Here is a 23,431-nt window from a genome sequence, read left to right on the forward strand (position 1 = left end):
CTTGTTTTTCCAAAAGTGAGTTGATATCACAGCTTGATACTTAAATAAATTTCAGAGTGACAAATCATTTAATAGATATCACTTCTCTTGTCCTTTGTTAAACATAGACCTCTATAGTGAATGACAAACAGGCACAGAGTGCAAATGATAAGTACTACATATGCAAATATGAATGTTTGATCTGCACATAAACTACATTTGTATAATGATTGATGCTTGGGTTTTTTTTGATTTTTGTTTCTTTGTTATAGTGTCAGCTTGTCCATGTTTCACATTGCTTCAGTGTTCCTTTCACAGGATGCTGTTATGATATTTCCCAAGCAAAGCTGACTAGTTCTGTTACAAGGCTAGGAAAAATCTTATTGTCTTAAGTGCAAGACCTTGTCTGGACAAGTGAAATTACTTTGTGCTGGACAGGGTGATGACATGCATTTAAAAGTAAATGATCTGACTAACCAGCATGTGCAACCTGAGCCTGAAAATGAAAACTTACTCTTGTGCTGATTTCATTTTACATAGAAAACTGAGCAGTGGAATAAATAGTTTTTTTTTCTCCAGCTAGTCTGCTAATTTGATGAAATTCTTACTTGAGTTCTGCTCAACCAGTTGTGCCTCCTACTACGTTGTGGAAGAGTACACCTGGCTAACTATGCATGTGCTGGCCCAAAGTTCATGTGCACTAGGAGTTATACCTGCTGTATGGTGACATTTAAAAGGAAACTTCCGTTTAAATCTCAGGTTTGGTGCAGTGGCCCAGGATTTTAATTGAAATTCAGATCAGCATTATTTCTGGAAAACAGGATATATGATATTGTGGCAGAGATGACAGTATCTACCTGTAGGCATCTTTAATATAGAGTAGAATTAATTTAAGAATGAATAGCAGAACATAGTCTTATTTAGATTTCGAGAACTTTAGAGACAATAAAATATAAATCTTTGCAGTACTTGGACAAGCTGTGTAACAAGGATTCTGTAATCCTGGCACCAAAGGATTTACTGAAACATTCATAGAGAGGTTTACTTAGCTTTGTGTTAAGGTATGGATTATGCGTTACATTAGACTGTTAGTGAAAAGGGGACTCACATGGTTGTGATGGGAGCCTTGATTTACGTAACTGTCTATCTCAAGATACAGTTTTTGTTTTATAAATAAATAGGAACCTCTGTAGCTTACAAACATGTCATTTGTAGAAACTGTTGGCCTAGCCTGAAAAAATTTTGCTCTATTTGGGTTTGTGGGATGGACAGTGCTGCTTTTGACTTTAAAAAAAATCGTTTGTGACATTTTCTGTTGCTTTTTTTTCATTTGTCTTGGATAATAACTGTAAAATCAGCAACTGCCAGGATTCCTTCTGTGTCCTTGTCCTGACTCCCAAGCTGGCTCATTTCTTTTGCTGCTGATGCCAGACACCATCAAAGAGGACAGCTCAAAGGACGATACACTGTGGAAGGGCAAAGGCAACACCAGATGTGTGTTTCCTAAAGCATGTGCATTCCTAGTTTGACAGATTTCCAATTCTTGGGGACCAGAAATTTTGTTGGAATAGATTGCAGTTTTTGTGGTGCTTTTGAAATCTGTGGTAGCAGATCATTGTTTAATGTAGGAGGTATTGTAGTGTGATACTAGTAGGGAGATTAGCATCTACTAGGAACTGTAAGCAAGCATCTGATACTGCACATCTAAAACATACTGTATTATTTTGGCATATTTTTCTGTTTGTTGTTACAAATGAAGATTACAGAATGTCTGTGTGGGTGAACTTGTGTATATGTTCCACATTGTTATTCCCCTAACCTATTCTTGTATCTAGTAACATGGCTGCATAAAAAATTAACTTTGTCTGTTTAGTGTTGGGATCCTTATGGTATCAAGAGGAGTGAATTTTGGCTGTTTAACAATCCCCCCATTTATTTCAGTAATTTCCAATTTTATCACCCATGTGCTTGAAGATATTCAGCACACAGTTAGATGATGTCTCTTTCCTTTTGCTTTCAAAGAATTTCATTGTAGATTCAGTGCTCTCTAAATAGCATTCAGTTCTTCTTCGAGTGTCCCCGTGGGTGCTCCACAATAGGTGTCGGGCTTGCCCGGCACCGCAGATCGGATCTTCCAAGCAGTTTCTGCCGGACCGCGCATGTGCCGGCGCGCGCCGCTCCCTTGCGCGCTCCTGGCCATGTGCGCGATCCGGTCCCCGCCAGTTCCTCTTAACCGCCGTTGGCTGCAGACGGAATCCGACTAGGCTAAGGCCAAGTTAGCGTATTCAATGGGCTTTAACTGTTTTTCTTTAAAGTTTTCAAGTTCTTAGGCTACTGCAAGTTAGCTGGTTGTTATTTTTCAAAAAAAAAAACAAACAAACAGCAAGCCAGACAGCTTTCAGTCCAGTCCCAGTAACAAGCGCCGGAGGCCAGGAGCATAGGGCCATCAGCCCTCCTGCTGCGGCAGGCTATCAGAAGGGGAAAACAGCACAGAGAAGGTGCTAAGTACCCGTTTAACAACTGAAAGACTCACCAACAATGTCCTCTTCAGGATTTAAGAAATGTGAGTCCTGCCGAGAGGCAATGCCAGCGTCTGATGGGCACAGTCTATGCATAAGGTGCCTTGGGGAGTCCCATCTTGCACAGAAATGCTCCTTCTGTGCAAAACTAACAGCCAGAGCAAGGAGGGACAGGGAGATACGGCTTAAAATGCTGCTCTTCGACAAGGCCCTCCAGCAAGACGTGCCAGAGCGGCCGCAGCAGGAGGGACCCTCCGGGGCCCATAAAAGGAAAGCTGCCTCCCTCACCCCATCAGCGCAAAAACGGAGGAAAGCCTCCCCAGCCCGATCCCTGCCGGCAGCAACAGCGAGCGGGACAGGAGGAGCGAGCAGCCCCCAGCCGCAGCAACAGCTGATCGGCGGCGGCACGGAGAGCCACGTGGCAGCGGCTCAGCCTCCAATAATCAAGCAGCCGCCCCGCACCGCAGGCAGGGCGGTGGCTAAGCAAGCGCCGGTACCGGCGGCACCACAAGCAGCGGCACTGACCCCCGGGGAACTGGCGGTGCAGAGCGCGCAGGCACGCAGCCTGCAGGCACCGGAGGACACCGCACGTGCGGCACCGCCCTCGAGCGTGCCGAGCACGGCGCGGACGGGGCAGAGATCCCCTACACGTCAAGGGGCGGAGTTACCTCCTCCAGGGAAGGGGAAGGCTGCACACAAGACGAGGCATCGCAGCCCCTCTCCAGACAGGGCTGTGGAGTTGCTTTCTCACAGCCCTCCGCTTATGTTGCAGACTCCAACTAGAAGGCAGGGGTCCCCCTAGCCTACCCGGAGCCCCCGTCTCCATTTTTGCAACCAGCCTCACCCTGGCTGGGACCACCTTCACCATTCCTGGGGTTTGAACCGCTGGAATACTATTCAAAATCGCTCTCTCCAGCGTCCCAGATCTCTTGACGATCTCGCTCCCCCAGACGCAGAGGGTATGCACCAAGGGAGTGGTCTAGGTCACCTTCCCAAGAACAGTGCCTATACTGCCATGGTCGCCCCTATCACGCGGGGCATAGACACCATCGGCAATCTACTAGGGAAAGATCCCCACAGACGATTGCGTATCCCCGAGGGCAATTGCAACCGGGGACAGAGACTCGAGCATCTCAGGGGGGACTGGTTATGGAACCCCGAGATTTTCCCTCGCAAACCTCTAGTGAGAGGGTGTACCATCACCAACAGGAACCGGAAGGGTCCAGAGAGACGTACCCCAGCGGTTCCTCGCTCTCCTCCCCGGACGAGGCTACGGCCCCGGGGGACGTCCATCCCCCGGACGATCTCAAACAGTTTCAAGAGCTTTTTAAGAGGGTGGCCTTCACGCAAGGCATCCAGACAGCAGAGGTGCAAGAGAAACACCATAAGCTCCTCAAAAATCTGAGACCTCCGGCCTCCTCCAAAGTAGCAATACCGCTTGATGAAGCAATCTTGGAGTCCGCCACTATGATATGGCAGACCCCTGCGACTATTCCGCCTGTCCAAAAGAGAGCGGATAAGAAATACTTCGTGCCGGCGAAGGGCATGGAGTTCCTGTTCAGCCACCCACAGCCAAATTCCTTGGTGGTGGAGTCGTCGCAACAAAGATCAAAGACATCTCAATTCAGGACAGGGGGAACAGACAAAGATGCCAAGAAGCTAGAGCTGTTCGGCAGAAAGGTCTACTCCTCCTCCACTCTAATGTTGCGAATGGCAAATTACGCAGCGTACTTAGCGAACCATAATTTCGACAACTATTCTAGGTTAACCTCCCTCATGGACTCGCTTCCAGAGGACAAAAAGCCGGTGCTCAAGGCCATCGTGCAAGAAGGCTACGCGGCCTCGAGGACAGGAGTTCAGATCGCCCTGGACGTTGCGGACACAGCAGCACGTTCCACAGCTACGGCAGTGGTGATGCGAAGGGAGTCCTGGCTCCAGACTTCGGGTATACCGAGGGATCTGCAGGCGAAGATAGTTGACCTTCCCTTCGACTCGCAGAAGCTGTTTGCTGAATCAACTGACTCGGTCCTTCATTCCAGTAAAGATTCAAGAGCCACACTCAGGACCCTGGGGATTTACACCCCTCCATACAGAAAGAAAAAGTACTACCCTCAACAAAGATGGTACCAGTACCAGCAACAGCGTCCCCAGTACCACAGGGGTTACGAGCAAGGGCGACAGCAACAGCACCAGCAGTACAGAACTCCCAGGCGACGTTCACAACAGAGCCGTGCGTCCTCGGGGCAGGGCCAAAGGCCACAAGTTTGACACACAGATCCAGGGCTGCGCCATCACTACCATCGCACAAGGTCATCCGAAGCGGCTATTCCACCATCGCCTCCGACCATTCTACGACCAGTGGCAAAGGATCACCACAGACAAATGGGTGCTGGAGATCATAGCCACGGGGTACGCCATCCCCTTCCAGTCACTCCCACCGTCACAACCTCCACCCAAGCCCCACCTCCAGGAGGCCTCCCAAGTAGCGAGGCTCAAGCAGGAGGTAGACCATCTCATGCTCATAGGGGCGGTGGAAAGAGTGCCGGAGCAACTGCAAGGAAAAGGGTTCTACTCGAGGTACTTCCTCACGGAGAAAAAGACAGGAGGCTGGAGGCCCATCTTAGATCTTCGCAGCCTCAACCGGTACCTGCGCAAGCAACGCTTTTGGATGATCACAATCGCCTCCATCCTTACAGCACTGGACGATGGAGACTGGTTCGCAGCCCTCGATTTACAAGACGCGTACTTCCACATAACTATCCATCCGGCTCACCGGCGATTCCTCCGGTTCATGGTAGGCAACGAACAATTCCAATACAAGGTCCTACCGTTTGGCCTCTCCTCGGCCCCCAGAGTCTTCACCAAGACCTTGGCAGTGGTGTCAGCCTACCTGCACAGACAGGGGGTATTTATATTCCCGTATCTGGACGACTGCCTGCTCAAAGGGGCCTCGAAGGGGGAGGTACTACGCATGATACGCGTCACAGCAAACACGTTCTCTTCACTCAGCCTGGTTATCAATCTGGCAAAATCAAAAATAGACCCCACACAGGACATAGAGTTCATAGGGGCTCGCATAAACTCTGTTACAGCGAGAGTATATCTACCAGAGGCTCGCTTTCGGGCCATCGGCTCCCTCGTGCAGGTCATGACCTTCAGCCCTACGGTGCCGGTCTTGACGTGCTTACAGCTGCTGGGCCACATGTCAGCGGCGACGTTTGTAGTACAGAACGCCAGGTTGCACATGCGCAGCATGCAGCACTGGCTGGCGAGCGTATACAAACCGGCAGTACACACCGTTCACAGGGTGGTGTCGCCCACACCGGAGGTGCGCAAATCCCTCCAATGGTGGGTAAACCCCAGGAACTTGCTAACAGGGGTACCCTTCCACCAGCCACAAATATCGTTTTTTCTCACTACAGATGCCTCCCTCATAGGGTGGGGAGCGCACATGGGTGAAGAGGTGACTCAAGGACTGTGGTCATCCACGGAACAGTCACTACACATAAATATACTGGAGCTCAGAGCAGTGTTCAACGCCTGCAGACACTTTCGAGACCATATACAAGGCAAAGTCGTCGGGATCAGTACAGACAATACCTCCACCATGTTTTATATAAACAGGCAAGGAGGAGCTCGATCCCGTGCCTTATGCGCGGAAGCAGTCCGCTTATGGAACTGGTGCATCGCCAACAACATAATCTTGAAAGCCTCATACTTGCCAGGTGCGCACAATGTGAAGGCAGACCAGCTGAGCAGGCATTTTGCACTCACACACGAGTGGCAGATCCGTCCCGATCTGCTACGGCCGATTTTCCACGCATGGGGTTTTCCCCAGATAGACCTGTTTGCCACTCAGCACAACAAGAAGTGCCCACGATTCTGCTCCAGGGCAGGACTGGGATGGGGGTCCCTGGGGGATGCGTTCGCGATCCCGTGGAGGGGCCCCCTGCTTTATGCTTTTCCTCCCACAGTGCTGATCCACAAAGTCTTGCAGAAAGCCAGGAGGGAAGGGGCCCGGATGATCCTGATAGTCCCAACGTGGGATCGACAACAATGGTTCCCCCTACTCCTGCGCGTGTCGGACCGTCCACCGATGCCTCTTCCGGTGGCGCCGGATCTGCTCACGCAAGCCCAGGGGTCCATAGTGCACCCGCACCCCCAAAGCCTGCGACTGCAAGCGTGGTTAATCCATGGCTCAGCTCCCTAGAGAGCACATGCACAGAGGAAGTGCGGCAAGTCCTAGAAAGTAGCAGGAGGACTTCCACCAGGAAGACCTACAAGCAGAAATGGACTCGCTTCACGGCTTGGTGTTCTACCAAACAGCTGGCCCCCCTTTCGGTGCCTATACCTACACTGCTAGAGTATTTACTGGACCTCAAGAGAGGAGGAGTCTCACTATCCTCGTTGAAGGTCCACCTTGCCGCCATCTCGGCGTTCAGACACGAGGAGGAAGGGCACACAGTGTTCGCCCATCCTATGGTTACCAGGTTCCTCAAAGGGTTGGTAAACTTATTCCCCCCTCGGAAACCGATTCCACCTTCGTGGAACTTGGACCTGGTGCTTACCGCGCTAATGGGACCACCGTTCGAGCCCTTGGCCACGGTCCCCCTCCGCCTCCTTACAATAAAGACGACCTTTCTTCTTGCAATTACGTCAGCTCGTAGGGTAAGCGAGCTTGCGGCAGTCATGGCAACGCCACCCTGCACTGTTTTTTCCAAGGAGGCGGTAACCATACGGCTGCATCCAGCCTTTGTTCCTAAAGTTTCTTCTGAGTTTCATATTAATGAACCTATTGTTTTACCCTCGTTTTATCCAAAGCCTCATAACTCCAACGAAGAGGCGCGCCTACACCTCCTGGACGTGAGGAGGGCGCTAGCCTTCTACGTAGACAGGACCAAGTCCTTCCGGAAAATGGATAGACTCCTAGTCTCCCTCGCTCCCAAATCAAAAGGAGAAGGTCTCTCCTCGCAGAGAATCTCAAAGCACATTGTATCCTGCATAAAAATGTGCTATGAACTCAAAAAGACTCCTTTACTGGCCATGCCCAGGGCTCATTCCACTAGGGCGGTGGCGGCATCAACAGCCTTTTTCAAGGGCGTTGCGTTAAAAGACATTTGCAGAGCGGCGACCTGGTCATCCTACGACACCTTCGCCAAACATTACGCCCTTCACAGGGTATTCCAAGAGGATACCCGTCTCTCTACAGCGGTCCTCTCGGGGACAAGCTGCACATAATCCGATTGCCCACCTCCTATCTTGGGTTACTGCTGGGTAGTCACCTATTGTGGAGCACCCACGGGGACACTCGAAGAAGAAAGAGAGGTTACTCACCGTAGTAACGGTGGTTCTTCGAGATGTGTCCCCGTGGGTGCTCCACTACCCGCCCATCCTCCCCGCTTCCGATCTCTGTTAGTGTTTTGCAGGGGCATCCGAGGCGGTTAGTCGAGGAACTGGCGGGGACCGGATCGCGCACATGGCCAGGAGCGCGCAAGGGAGCGGCGCGCGCCGGCGCATGCGCGGTCCGGCAGAAACTGCTTGGAAGATCCGATCTGCGGCGCCGGGCAAGCTCGACACCTATTGTGGAGCACCCACGGGGACACATCTCGAAGAACCACCGTTACTACGGTGAGTAACCTGTCTTTCTATAGATTTATTGGTGCATTTGAAATTCATATTTCCTAATTTTCCCTCTAATAGTGTGCTGGCGTATGTGTTTGTCAAGTGCATATGTTCCAGAAATTCTGAGTTGTCCTGACTGGTATTAATTGCAGAAGATGGTATTAGATGTGACAGGCCATGTGATAGTTACTTTGTTCACTTGGGGAATTCATTTGCATGGTTTGAGTTGGTTTCCTTTCTTAATCATTTTTGGCTATCCATGGGATGCATACTCCATACCCCTGATAGTAAGATGGTAAGTGATATAATCTACTTAAAAATAGTTGTAAATAAGACTAGATGTTAATTGGAGCTTTCTCAATAGTAAAATTTTGTCTTTGCTATTGTTTGTCATTATAGGCATTTTCTTCTTCATTAGAGGCTGAAGAAAAATGTTCTGTACCAAATTCCTTGAAAAATGATCTTTCTCAAAATTGCTACCGTCTCTCATTGTTTTCATTGGGACTGAGGCCACAAACTTTCTTCAGTTTAAATGGCCACAGCTTCCATTTCCCTGCTCCCCACTGTGTTTCTCTGTGTTTTCTGACAGCATAGGGGGCTATTATTTTCTCTGAGGGCATTTTGGCTTCATTCCCATAGTGGCAGTTTCAAATGGCAATTCCTGGTGAGTTCTTCAGGGTTTTGGTCTTCAGCCTGTGCAGAAGGAAAAACCTTGAGTTATGAAAAATCACCACAAAACCAGCAAACAAACATACCTGCCACTAACTCTAAATTTATTTTAAAAACCCCACATTCTTTTCTTTACATTAGATCTACTGGACACAGTGGTGTAGGAAAATGGAGAAATGTAGGCAAGGGAAACTGTGGGTGCATAACAAAATGCAGAGGACAGAAGATGGGAGAAATGGGGAAACCGAGACCTACATGTACAAGGGAATATGGAGGTTAGAACAGGAAAAATACAATAATACTCAGTGCTGCTCTGGTGATGCAAAGCAGCTGTAATTCCAGTTTTAACTGGCCAATATGTTCTGTCTGCTTTGTACTCTTCCAGTGTGTCATAAAACTATCAGAAAAGACTGATAAAACTGGCCTGAAAAGTTAAAATGATTTAAGATTGAAGATACATATCAACATTTCTCTACAATCATTACAAATATCACATGGTATCATTCTCTTTGTTCTTCTTTTTAGTGTTCATATATGAAATTGTAGGCGTTTTTGAATTTGCAAATGAAAACTCAAATTTAAGATAGGTAGTACATATCAGTAATAAGTTAATGATTACGGGGGTACTATAATTATACCAAAAGCAAGCATTTACCAACCCAGGTAATTCAGAGTTAAGGTTAATCTTAAAAGAAATCTGAACATGTTAAGATATAAAAATGCACAGTAAGTTTAATTCAATAAATTATAAATGGAAAGGTTGGTTGAGCAGTAGGCATGAAGCTGTCATAGGTGGATTATTAAAGTATGAATGAAGAGGAGGAACACTCAGTGTTTTACTTCTTAAGTAGCTGTTCTTGTGTAATTTCTGACCCAGACTATGTTACCATTTGGTCTAAGGGTCAGGATTTTTCTTCACCAAATGTTGTACGTATTCTAATGCTGCATCTTGTATTCTATGCATCAGCCTCATATTTTGTTTTTTTTTTGTTTGTTTGTTTTTTGTTTTTTGGAAGGGTAAAGTAGGGACACAGTAGGGGAGGGGAATACAGTGTTTTGAAAAAGCTTCCCTCAGACATCATAAATGGAAGCCATTGGAGACATTTTGAATTTCTTTCCTACTTCTTCTGCAGGGCCCCTCGATTTAAAGGGTTCCAACAACAGGACAGTCAAGAGCTTCTCCATTATTTGTTGGATGCAATGAGAATAGAAGAAACAAAGGTAAAATCTTGGTATATTTGCAGTGAAGTGGCTCAGCTCACCTGTATATCAGCTGTCACTTTTTCCAAATACTTCATACTTAGATTATGCTTAATGAAATTACTACTAAAGCTTGATTCAACTAATTTTCAAAAAAGCAACTTGATCATTACATTTTCATGTTGGTATTTTAAATCTTTATTTGGACGTAGTTTTCAGTTGATTGTTGAAGAGAGTATTATAAATGGTGGCTGTCATAATTTTACAGTGACAGTAGTACCGTTTCAGAAGACTGATTCACCTGTAGCTGACCAATACGCTTTGAAGTGGGAGGATAAAAGTCCTATACATTACCCATTTAGCTTCTGGATAAAACTTGATATATCTCCCCCACATCTAGGGAGGAATTAGTTTGTTATAAAACTTCACTGAAATCAGTTTGACTGAAAAAAAAATAGAGCAGAAATGTTATCCAAATGATTAATGTCTTTTAGCCATGTGCTAAGTGAAGAAAAATTGCTCGTTATACAAATAAAATTGTTCTCTCCATCACTTAACAAGTCTAGATGCAGTAGTAAATGTGGTATGAAGAGAGAGCTTTTTGCATTAAAAAGAAATATATATGCATTTGATACTTACTTTTTTTTCATTTTTGCCACTTACTTCCCTGTTACCAGAGTTGCTATTTTGACTCATTTGTTTGACATCCCAGGTTCATCACTTTTTTGCCTCTTTCTGACTCTGGGGAAAAGGTTTCTTTTCCGGTTATTGTAATTAATAGCAACTAGCCTTTTACCCTAAGGAGGCACTTGACAATAGCCATGATTGTTCAGTACAGTAAATCCTCAAGTTACACGGGGGTTGTGTTTCTGCAGTGCCCTGCGTAACTCAAATTTCACGTGAGTTTGGGGAGGAGACTGGAACCGCGTTCCCAGCTCCCTTAGGCTTGCAGGAACCAGGAAACTGACCGGGCTGGTCAGTTTTCTGTCTCCCAGAGTGGTGGGGATCCAGGAACCAGGGGCCAGTCTGGTTCACGTCTCCCAGCCAGTTGTGGGACCTGGAAAACTGACCAACCATGTGCTGGTCAGTTTCCTGGGTCCCACAAGCAGTGGGGAGACAGGAAACAAACGGCAGCCTGGTTCCCAGCTCCTCGCTGCTTGTGGGACCTGGGAAATGGACCAGCTCATGGCTGGTCAGTTTCCCAGTTCCCTCCCCTGCAGAGTAGCCAGGAGGCAGACTGCTGCCTGGTTCCCAGCTCCTCCGTGCTTGGGGCGGGGGGGGGGGGGTCCCAGGAAACTGACCAGCACATGGGTGGTCAGTTTCCCAGGTCCTGCAAGGGGCTGAGAGCTGGGAACCAGGCAGCAGCCTGGCTCCTGGCTCCCCTTTTTCCCTTGCAGAGCCAGGAAACTGACCAGGGCAGCAGTCTTGGTCAGTTTCCTGGTTACAGCCAGTGGAGGGGACCTGGGAACCATTTTTCTGATAAATGGCACGTCTGGTCATCAGTCCATATTTTCATTGATTGAGTAAATTCTATAAACAATACTATTATTCACGATATATTTTAGAGAATTTGTGTATTCAATCAAGCACTCCTCCTAAATGGTGAGAGAGAGGGCCACAAAATTTGACACATAGCTTCCTATTATTATAATTTAAAACTGTTTAAGGGTTTGGTTGTGACAGAAAAATGGGATGTGCCTGGAATTAGATTAAGTATAGTCCTCAAAATTGACATAACTGAGCAAATGTTGAAAGCAACTGAACCAAGAGGAGTGAGAAAATAGGATGAACTTCTCTGTAAACCTTATAGAAAAGAGGTAAAATGGAGAAATACAGAGTAGTGTTCTGTGTTTACGTTGTTACATCCAGTGCTGCCATTTTTGGTGCTGTGCACCTCAGCAGTCCCAGCCATGGGATGGGAGAGGGGCTGGGCAGTGGTTGAGTACCAGCTCCTCTTTTTTAAACAAAGAAAAGCACTGGTTACGTCAATGCTTTACGGTTTGAAAACCGGAATATGGTTTTGGAAACGAAATAGACTACAGTCCTTTTCTGTTAAAACCTAGCAGATTATATGAGTTTATACGGATGAAGAAAAAAATTCACTTGATGGAATTTCCTTTTAAAAGATTTATTAAAAATAATTAAATGGATCAATTTTAACAATCGCTTTTAAGAAATCTGAAATAAAAATTAACTTTATAAAAATAACACTGTTTTTGAAAAATACTATCATTTTAAAGAATGCATGTACATCTTTTATTTTAATATCTATATGTATCCCCTTCACTCCCTCTCACCTTTATTGAGATAAGGACCCGAACAACACCAAGTAAATCTGCTAGTAGCTTATAATATACAAGACTATGAGGCAACTGAATGCTGTCAATCAGCTTCAAAATTGGTTAGTGTGAATTGTGGAAGTACATTGCTAATATGCAACTGAAATTTGGTTTAATCTCAGCGAGATCTTTGTTGTAAAGCTGGAAAATTAGTCCATGTAAACAATAGGCTGCATCATAAAATTAGTGCACTATGGAGAAGCTTTTCTTAGGGCAGGTCTACATTATTCCAAGAAGTCAGGGAGGTCAACTGGAGAAACTGCTGTTGACCTTGCTTCTTATGGACAGCCAAGTAAGCCAAGCACAGATAGGTTGGTTTCAGCTATGCAGTTAACATAACTAAAATTGCATATCTGCAGTTGACCTTCTCAGTCGAGTGTCGAGATAACCTTCACTTTGACATTGTAATGTCATAAAATGGCACACTGAGCAAAACTATAAGAACTGCTGTTTTGTTCCTTTTACTTTAAGGAGTGGGGGAAAGTTTCAGAATATTGTTGTCATGTGATTACTGTTCTGTTCCTATTGACCTTAATGGGGTAGAGTGATTGAAACAATATTTACTCTATTATCTATGAGAATGTAGGTTTAATTCTGAAAGCAAGGGAATGCTTATTTAAACTTAAGATATGTCTATGCTAAGATATTAGGTCCAATTTGTTGACGTTGATTTTGTAATACCCGATTTTGTACAGTCAAGGGTTCACGTCTACACTGGCACACAAAGGCAATGGAGTGCAACCCCGTTAGGTTGGGCATCTTCAACTTTGTTGCCAGTGCAGTGTGGGTACATACCCCGCAGTTCCTGCTGTCCCTTTGCATTGTGGTCAAGCTCCCAATGTCTGATGGGACAAAAAAAGTGCTGCATGTGGTTTTGGGTTGTGTGTCATCAGCCCCCAAAGTGCACTTTTCTCCTCCCCCGCCCCTTGGAAAGTAACATCAAAAAGTGTTTTCACACCCCTTTTTCACATGTTTCAGTGATGAGAAGCACACGATGACCGCAAGAGGTGTACAAGCTCACTGCCATGCCTGCCCCCCATCCCTTCCTTTCCTTGGGCCATGGTGGGAAGGGAAAGGCTCATTGTGCCAGCAAAGTCGGGAGGGGAAGCTTGCACTGACCACCAGTGTCACAGCCCCAAAAGCCCCTATGCCCCCTTCACTCTTCCTTCCCTCACTTCCATCACCACCACTCCCCACTTGCAGTGTTCACAGCTACAGAAATTGCTTTTGGAATCACAAGCTTGAAAGCATGCTCCAATCTGTGCCTCATCAAGACTGCAAAGGAAACTGAATTCAACCTTATCTTCTCGTGCAGACCAGGCCTAATATTCTGACTTTTGCCCTCCTCCCATGATGAACAGATTAACGAAAATGACAGCAGAAACTCCAGTGCCATCAGTGAACATGGCAGCATTGTGAGGTCTTCGCATGTTTTTTTTTTTATTTGTCCTATTAATAGTTTCCTTTAGAGAGTAAGGATAGCTGGGGTTATCACCACAGTAGAACATGCTGAGGGATGTTTTCTTTATAAATTAGGGTATACAGTATTTCTGCCATCCCTGTCATTGGGTAAGTGAAGTTTGGTCCCACCTTTTACTGCAATTAAACCCATTTTGCCATAATGATGCATTACTTTATCGCCCCAGGCTGTGCAATAAGGGACATTACTAGTAAAAGCTTTTTTCTCTCCTTTCTTTTCCGGGTCTATAAATGGTATGACAAACTGAGAATGTTAGATCTGTGGATCTATTCAGTCTTGTGAGCAATGACAGTTGTGCCAGTCAGATACAAGCAGTAGCAGCATTGTCTGTCATGGGAACTCCACAGCTGTTAATCGTGCTATTGTTATAGAGTGTCACTACCATGTGTTTTTTGATTAAAGAAAGCCTACAGCAGTATGTCTGCCACCAGAATCCTTTAGAAATGATTATGGCCACTAACCTTCCTCTTTCATCCTGCTTTTAAATGTTTGCTTTTGAGAGTAAAGTTTTGATAACAGCCCTGATAAAATAGCAGCTAGCCACTTCAGTGTACAGGTGATAAACCTTCTGTTCAGTTGAGCAGTCTAATTGACACTTCTCTACCGATCCTGAGTAATTTCTTCAATCAAGGCTATTTAGTTCTTTAAAATATATATGCTGTAGTGAAATAGATGAAAACGTGCTTTCTGAGAATGCTTTAGTAGTGCTCTATAAATTTACTTTTCACTCTGCTTTTAATTGCTGGTTTTTATATCCGATAAAATAGTTCTTCTACAGTCCCCTGAGATTTTGTCTACAGTTCCTGGACTTTCTGAAACAATAGTGCATTATTTGGAATCCTGTTTATATTTTTGCAGCATCCTTCTGAAAATATATTCATCTATAAAAGTGAACCTTTAAAGTAATTCTGTCAATGCCACAGTCCAAATTGTACACTGCTATTTCCAGCGATGTGTGCTGGAGATTGTTTCACACCAGGGTTTGAAGTAGCTGAACCCTGCTGCTAATTGATTAATGTCTGCTGCCATTGTTAGTAGCACCCTGACCATTCAAAGACTATGTCTTTCTTTGACCTAAATAAATGGTTCAACGCACTAATCCCAATAAAAGGGGTTGCTTATGGCCCTAAACCCATTTATGGTATTCAACTTGGTGAATTGCGTATTGATTAGTCCTTTTAGTATATTGTTGGCTTTAAGATGAACAAAGCGGGGCTTGCGGTGTCTGGACTTTATTCACAAGCTTGGTAACATACTCATAAGGTAGAAGTATGACTAGCTGGTAGGTAGCTAGATGAGCTGGAAATTGAACTGCAAAAGGTAGCCTTCATTATAGTGCTTTCCTATACATATGGGTTGAGTGGAACATGTCAACTTAAAACTAACTCTCATTTTAATATATATTTATACTTTAGGATTATGTTGTGAAAGCAGTGATTATTTGTCAGTTGATCTACTATGGCCTACATTTAAAAAAAAACTTTTGTGGGTCACAGCTCATTTCTAAAATGTTACATTGACTTTCATGTGCTGTTTAACAAATATATTAATACATTAGAACTTTGCTACTTTTCACCAATAAGTGGGAGGCCCATTACACATCACTGAGGGCTGCGAATACTTACTTTTAAAAAGGGAGGAAAATAAAAATAGGGATATGCGGATAATGCATCCAAGCATGTGCTCTGGTCATTTATTTGACAATTTTGATTAATTTGATTATTTATGCTAATCAGCAGCCTACTAGGAAATGGTTAGTTTTAAATTCTGTTGAGATATTGAAGACTTAGTAATGTGAGACCTTACTACTGTAACTGTAGCTAAATTTTGCTGAGAAGTGGGCAAAACCTGCCATTTTTTGTTGAAGTTATAGCAGGTATAGGTAGTAATATTCTTTTGGATGCTATTTAGATACATTTAGCACCCTCCAAAAATATTTTAAGTGTTCTGTGTTCTGCTCAGTATATTCATATTATCCTTCTGTGGATTAATGGGCATTTTCTGTACACAAGTGTGTGACTAGAATGGTTGTCATAATTGTTTTCAGAAGGATGTATTGGTTAGCAAATCAAATGTAAACCCAAATGAAATGCTAAACAGAGTACCTCAAACATGTTTATAAAAAGATATTTAGCTAATTTATGCACTTAATATATTAGCCAGTCACTGTACTACAAGGCAGTTTCTCCTGTATCCCTTTATGTTCACTTCATAATCCACGATTGCTTGATAAGTTCCCTACCAACTAAAATTGGCTCCTTTTGTGAGTAAAAATGCTTGGTTTGCTTATATAATTGTCTAGAAAGAGCCAATTTTTTTGTTGTTTCTAATGGTCAGACACTGTTGGAGTGCATATCACCCACTAAAACACTTATTATCTATATATATTTATTTTAATAGCGTATACAAACTGGTATCTTAAAAGCATTCAACAATCCAACAACTAAAACTGCAGATGAAGAAACAAAAAGAAAAGTTAAAGGTATGTTTATTCTTTAATACAGTATTGTCATTTTATGACTAGCAATTTGTTTTAAGTTCTTTTTAGCAAGTGAATATCTATTTAAAAAAAGTGAATGTGCAAGTTTTAAATATAATTTTCAAAACTGATTTCCATGAAGTACAGTAGGTGGGTTTGAGGCTTTCATTACATGTTATTTTGGTGCCATCTAGTGCATGTGTAAAGTATTGAAGTGTTCTATATTAACGTTTTTCCAGTATCTAGAATAAAGACTTCTGTTTGTTAGTCACTGCCGTATAGACATGTAAAACTTAGTTTTACTTTTACATAAGTATTCTGCTGCATCTTCAGATCTTTCAGTGTGGCCACAATTTTTGTATCACTCATAATAAGACTACTTTAAATTTCTTGTTGATTAAATTGTCACTAGTGTGGTGACATCGTAAGTGTTTTAAAAACAGTAACACAAAAAGAAGATAAATTATTTGAATCAGGGCAGTATTTTTCTAATCTGGAGCCTTTTATTTACATAATACTTTAACTTTCTGCATACAGCTAGCAATTGGCTTCATTAATATTCCAATGTCATTTAATTGTTCTGAAATGTTATCATAACCCTTGCCAAATCTGTAGTAAATTGAGCTTCATAATGTATTGCAAATATGTTAAACGATTTTTTGAGCTGAACAGTTTTAAAAGCTGTTTGTCATTTAGAAAATCAGCCAACCGGTCTGCTGCCTAAATGCCTGCTACACTGTAATAAAATATTATATCAGTAGGACGAATGACTGGCATTGTATATTAAAATAAAAAAAAAACCTTTCTGAAAAGGCTGTTTTTAAGAGATGCAGCATATTCTGTTACCGAAGGAGGACGGGGAGGGAGAACATGATTTCTGTACTATTAAGCATTGACAAATACTAACAGTAAATGAAATATTTTATTGAATTAATGCTAGGAAATATTTTGAACATATTCCTAAATTGTAATGTGTGCATTCAAAATAAAAAATAGAAAGAATTACATTGTACTTGTACTCTGGTATTGGATCTATTTTTTTCACATTAAAAAGGTAATGTTTTTTCAGCATATGGAAGAGAGGGTGTGAAGATGAACTTCATAGATAGAATCTTTGTTGGTGAATTGACTAGCACTGTCATGTGTGAGGAATGTGAAAATGTAGGTATTTTGGAATTCAGCTCAATGTGGAATAGAATTGTATTGTCAGTTTTTTGTACTGTTTATTTGTAAAAATATTTTATTAAAGTCTGTTTATTTAAAAGGATTTACTTTGTCCTTAAAATAGTGTTCTGTCCGCTCACACAAAGGAGTTATGACTTAGATAAGGTTTATTTTTATTTGTTTGTGTCTAGCTAATCTTGAGCTGGAGGTTCCAAATTCTACAGTGATCATATATTTAATATAGCTTTTCCCAAATTTTTAAAGCTGTGTCCCTCTTCAGGAAGGAACCAGTCCTCTTTCCCTGCCCCCACAACTCTTTTTGTTAACCCCTGCCATCTCAATGTGTCCATTTTTCTTCCTCCCATTGCTAGCCCTTTGGGACATGGACCATAATTTGGGAAATGCTGATTTGAGTAATGGGACTGGGAAAATATATTTAATCAGATTATGGAATTGATGTTAATTTAAATGCTTGAAATATAGTAGATAACATTATTTTTATAAAGTAACATAATTTTTGTAGCTTAGTATTGATCAACATTTTATCAAAAACAAGTAATTTCCATGATCATTAATTTTTAGTGTCAAAAGGATAAAAAGTATATTTTGATACATTTTCATTAATTATTGAATGTTGCATTTATAGTTGGTTTACAATATATATTTCACATTATATACGTATATTAAACCCTTTCAGTCCACATAATTAGTCAAAGAGTTGCAGTGCCTGGTAATCTTTCCTTTGTGTAACATGCAGAATACGTTGTTAATATACTGTTAATATAGTGTAAATGAAGATTTTCATCTGTATACAACTTAGTAAGGTTAAAAGTTTTATGTGCCACTTTACTGTTGCTTCATCTGCACAAGAATCAGGACTTTGCTGGCCATAAAACAGAGTTCCAGCTCAGTTCCTTTTATCAACGTTGGTACGGTGTTTTTTGTTTGTTTTTGTTTTTTGGGGGAGGGGAAGGGGTTTATCACTGGTTCTTGCAAAATCCCTGTCTGCAAGGAGTCTTCCTGAAATTCTCTCTACCCCTGAAAAGGAACATGTAAACAAACACTCACGTTTAAACAGGTAGAGAGAACATAGTTAGTCCGTAAGTTGTAATAGACATCTTGGAATTTTTTTGTCTGCTTTACCTTCCCTAATTTCTGTTAGGTGGCTAAAAATTATAAAAGGAATTTGAATGTGGAGAGAAAGGGGTGTAGTAAACAGGTCTGGACAGGATATTTCATACATAAGGACAGCATGGAAGAGGGCACGAAGAGAAAATGACTGTGTATGTAAACGTGGGTGAGGCAATATCTTTTACTGGATCACCTTCTGTTGGAGAGAGGGAGACAAGAAGAGCTCTTGTGTAGCTGGAAAGTTTCTCTATCTTACCAGCAGGAGTGGGTCCAATAAAAAATATTAACTCAAGTACTTTGTCTCTCTAATATCCTCAGACCGACATAGCTACTCAGCACAGGTAGGTAAAGAGTAGTTCCAATTCTAGCATACATTTTTATCATCATTTACAAGAAGCAAAACCTAATTTTGGAATAAAACAATCTCAACTTTTTCCATACATTTGCTTTAATTGAACTATCGGCAACACTTTAAGCATAGCTGCATGACACAAGAAATTAATATAATAGGTTTTTAGCTTTAGCTAATGAACAGTTTCACTATTTAACCCATCTGGGGCACAATCTTTTCATTTTCACTTGATAGAACTGTCATTTATCACCAACAATTCCATTCATGAATAGTGTAAAAGCTCAAACATTTCTGCATAGGGTCAAAATACTCCCAAGTTTCCCTTCGGAGGGCTCCTGGCCACTGCCACTGCTATGTTGGCAGCAGCAATGGCCAGAGCTGCTGGAGCGCCTGAGTGGTGTGCTGTCTGCAGCCATGACAGCTCTGAAGGGCTGGGTGGGGGAGGCTAGCTCCCAGCCTCATTCCTTCTGCCTGAGGCCCTGCCCTTTTGGGGGTGGGGGGTGTCAGAGGCCACTCTCCCCCGAGCTTGGCAAGATCTATTATCAGCCCTGATAGCACTGTGCTATTAATTCTCTCTAGAGCATCTGGCACCAGCCACTGTCAGAAGATAGTATCTTGGATTGGATGGACCACTGGGCTGACCCAGTAGGGGCATTCTGATGGCACTCTTTTAGTGGAGAAGGAAGTTATTTTCTGTGTATAGATTCACAGAGATATGATCTTGTCCAGCGTTTTTATACATTGAAATCTGACATAGCATTCTCCAACATTTACTGACCCAATCATTTTTACCTTTACGTATTTAGTACAATGATTGTAAAAAGTTCTTCATTCTGAAGATCTTACACCTGACAATTAGCTTTTATATAGTTTTTTTCTACTATAACCATAACATGGAGACTTCATGCTAGATCTCTAATACAGTTCTTTGTATTTAATTTTTTCTTCCTCCAAGATATCTACGGTAAAGGAACCTTTCATTGATCTTTCACTTCCTATAATAGAGGAGAGGGTAAGAAACAAGTCAAATATTTAATAAATAATCACAGCTTCTGCTGGAGTATGTTTCACCTGTATAAAAATGTGTGTATAGAAATGTATATAACTACACGTTGTTTGAATTATAACCCGAGAGAGAGAAAATGTGAGATATACAATTCTGTAATAGATACAGATATTGATATAGATGTGTGTATACAGAGTCTCTATATCACTATTAACTTAGCCTGAACGTGGAACCATTTATATATATAGATTATAGATATAGATATAGATATAGATATATAGTCATGTACATTAGAGTTTTATAAAATTTTGTTCACATACACCCACGTGTTCAAACAGATTATAGTTAAATTGGACTAAAGGTAAACAAATTTTGAAATACTTCAGAACTTCTATAAAGTCAGACCCCCGCTCTATTGCTTTATAAAGAAATGACTAGTATTTTTAAATGCTGACATTTACCTGCAACTCTCATTGATGGCTACTGAAGTGATGAGGTAATGTAAAAATTGCTTCATTGTTCCAGGTTATTTTAGATAATTATTTTGAATGCAGTAAGTAGCACAGCATTGTATAGGCTTGCTTCACTAATTGGAAGAAAGTCTTAGATTTTTTTTAAAGTGTCCTCCTTCATTCCTATATTGTAGATTCAGTTGTAGGCTAGGGAGAGCATTTAATAAACATACCTAAAAAGGGAACTGATGGTTGAGCCTGGAACACAATTATTTGTTAGTGTTGTTTATTTGATCCCTGTTGGTATGCATTTCACCCTTCTGCATCAGTAGAGGCAGTGGTCTTCCAAGGGAGTTCTCTCTGGGAGGAAGACGACAGGCAGGTGTTTGTTTGTTTTTTTTTTAAACAACTGCTGTTTGGTGTAGCTAAAATAGATTGATAGTAAAGATAAGTGTATGCAAGGTCTTCAAAAACAGTTACCTATCACAAGTTAAAGGCCAATTAGCCAACTAATGTGGCTTTATTTAGACTAGTACTTCTAAAAAATTTCAACTAATAAACAGAGCTTTCTTGTCAGGGGGCCAGCATGATTACAACACTGCAAACAACTAAGAAACTTGTATTAATATAGCTCTTCTATGAGTACAAGGAAAATATAAGGCAAATATAAGTTTATGTATATATTTTTTCCTGTATCACAATATTTTATTTCTCAGGTCTCCAAACCTGTGCCTTTAGGAAGGACAAGTAAATGTAAAAATATACAAGAGGCAGATCTTGGTCAGTTCAACTGCTCTTCTATTACTGTGCCAAATAATCAACAACCAAAAATCACCAAGAGGTGCTCTTTAACAAAAGACAAGGTAGGACTGTAATGGCATTGCTGTCCCACTTTATAGTCAAGTCCTGTTAAAATGTTTCAGGTAATGAAGTAGAATTCCAGTGTACTTTACGCTCTACTTTGAATAGGAGGCTTAAAAATTCCAGTTGATCCACTGCATATTATTTCTACATTCATAGTTGTGGGAGTTCTTAGAGCTAATATTTTAAATAACTAAATTACAGATTTATAAAAATATGTGGAATGCTATTGTAAGTGTGTGGGGGAAAAACAGTGATTGGGATGTCGTGTGGTTTGAAAATTTTGCTTTGTTTGTAATAGGGAAATCTTTTCTCTAGAATAATTTTTAATCAAGGTACCTTATGGTTTGGTTTGGTTTTATGATTTTGGCCTGCCCCCTCTTGCTGCCCTCCAAGTTTGCTTCTGGTTGAAATCACAGGCACAGTAGTTCTGGCAAAAAGAGCAGGCAAGGCAGCATTAGTGCCATTTGGTGGATCAGTTGGCAGAGTGTGCAACAAGAATAGTCCAGCCAGCACAGTCTGCCTGGAGACTGAGAACACAGCTTCCATGATGCACGCAGCTTCCAGTAGCCTAAGGGTCTGAGAATTACAGTTCAGCTCCTTAACATGGTTCTTCCTGATGGTGGTACAATATTGTGCAGGCAGACATGCCAAACTAATAAAAAAAGAAATCATCAGCATTGAAGCTGTTTCTAATCTCCTATGTGCTGCATTATAGTACTTTATAAAAAAGCAGTTGCTTCTAAAACTTTCAAAGATTTGCAGAAGAAAGGAAATCTAATCCATGTTACGTACAGGCATTATTGCTAATAATGTAACAAAGTCTGTGGATTAGTATTAATGTTCTCCATTTGGAATATCCTTCTTGTAAACTTCCTCATTTTATGTAGGATCCAGCATATTATGACTAGCAGATGCCAGAATGCCAAAGCTGACAATGCTTAAACAATTGTGGAATCTATATCAAATTACAAATAGTATAGACAGAAGCATAAAACTCCATAGGTGTTTTCAGTCAGTGAATTATGAATAAAACTTTAAATCTAACTTTTAACATTTTGAAATGCAAGATTAATTTAAAATCTGTATTCCAAGTGTAGGTTAGATAAAAACCTCTCATAGACTGTAGGAAATAACTGTTTTCCTGGCAGAGGCACCGTATGAACTAATAAATGTATTCCCTCTCTAATTTGTGTGATTCTATGATTCAGAAATCCTTATGTTTATATTTTCTTTTGGCTCATACATCATTGTTTGTTGTTATTTTTTGTCTTTCTGAATACCTTGATTAAGAGATGCTAAATAGCCTTTTTCTGCACTGAATCTGTATATCTGAAACAGGCAATTGCCAATTCCTAGTCTGTCTGCATTCTGTGTCTCTAGTGCAGGATTTCAGAAGCCTGTATCTGGAGCTCCAAAGGCAATTGGAAAAACTCCACTTACAGCAGGAAGGCATCCAAGCACTGGTTGCCAGGTCCTAGTGCTTTTATTCAACAAAGTAGATTTCATAATATTAAGGACTGAATAATTCTGTTTGCATAGGATCCCGATTTCTTTTAGGAATTAGTAACAGTAATGAATTAGTTCCTTTTAACAGCTTGCAGAAATTAAGCCTCACATGAGCCAGACATTTTTCTCACTAGCAAAAAATAGCATGCTGGGTAGTCAGTAGTAGTTTTGTCTCTATATTTTTTTTGTTTGTTCTTTACTAAATTGCATCACAGCTTTCCAGTTTGAGGGCCTGAATCATGAAAACAAACTTCCACCCCAGTGAAGTAAAATATTCAAGAAGATGTTTATGTTTCATTGACTTCAGGGGACTTTCCTTTCTGAGCAGGAAAGTTTTCCTGTATTGGAACATTTAGTATGTATTTAAGTGTTTTGGTAAATGGGGGCCTAAACACAGAAAATTAACATTTAGAATTAAAAGAATTTCAGTGGAGAAAGGACCAAAAAGACAAATTAGGCACAACTAATGAGAAGAGTGGTATTGTAGAAATAAAGCAAAAAGAAAGCACAAACATTGGTAGTAATGGGTAAATAAGGATCTGATCCATAACACATTGAAGTTAATGAAAAAATTTCCATTGACTTAGCTGAGCTATGGGCACACCCTTAATGTATTAAGGAAAGGAAATAAGTATAAAGGTAAAAATAGATTAACCAGAAGATTTTCAT

General features: G+C 41.8%; 1 protein-coding gene across 7 annotated transcripts in view; it reads left to right on the plus strand.

Annotated features, from left to right (window-relative positions):
- USP45 (ubiquitin specific peptidase 45) overlaps nucleotides 1–23,431 on the plus strand; it is a 94,480-nt gene that overhangs the window by 57,388 nt on the left and 13,661 nt on the right. For 6 of the 7 annotated variants that reach the window (XM_074990832.1, XM_074990831.1, XM_074990833.1 and 3 more), the window contains 5 exons: nucleotides 9,923–10,010; nucleotides 16,209–16,290; nucleotides 17,357–17,448; nucleotides 19,890–19,946; nucleotides 21,109–21,255. In XM_074990832.1, coding sequence (XP_074846933.1) covers nucleotides 9,923–10,010; nucleotides 16,209–16,290; nucleotides 17,357–17,448; nucleotides 19,890–19,946; nucleotides 21,109–21,255 — 466 coding nt within the window. Of the gene's footprint in view, nucleotides 1–9,922; nucleotides 10,011–16,208; nucleotides 16,291–17,356; nucleotides 17,449–19,889; nucleotides 19,947–21,108; nucleotides 21,256–23,431 lie in introns of those variants that run through there. The other variant, XM_074990838.1, reaches the window with a different exon arrangement.

This window comes from Carettochelys insculpta, chromosome 3 (assembly GCF_033958435.1).
Source record: "Carettochelys insculpta isolate YL-2023 chromosome 3, ASM3395843v1, whole genome shotgun sequence".
NCBI classification, from domain to species: Eukaryota; Metazoa; Chordata; order Testudines; family Carettochelyidae; genus Carettochelys; species Carettochelys insculpta.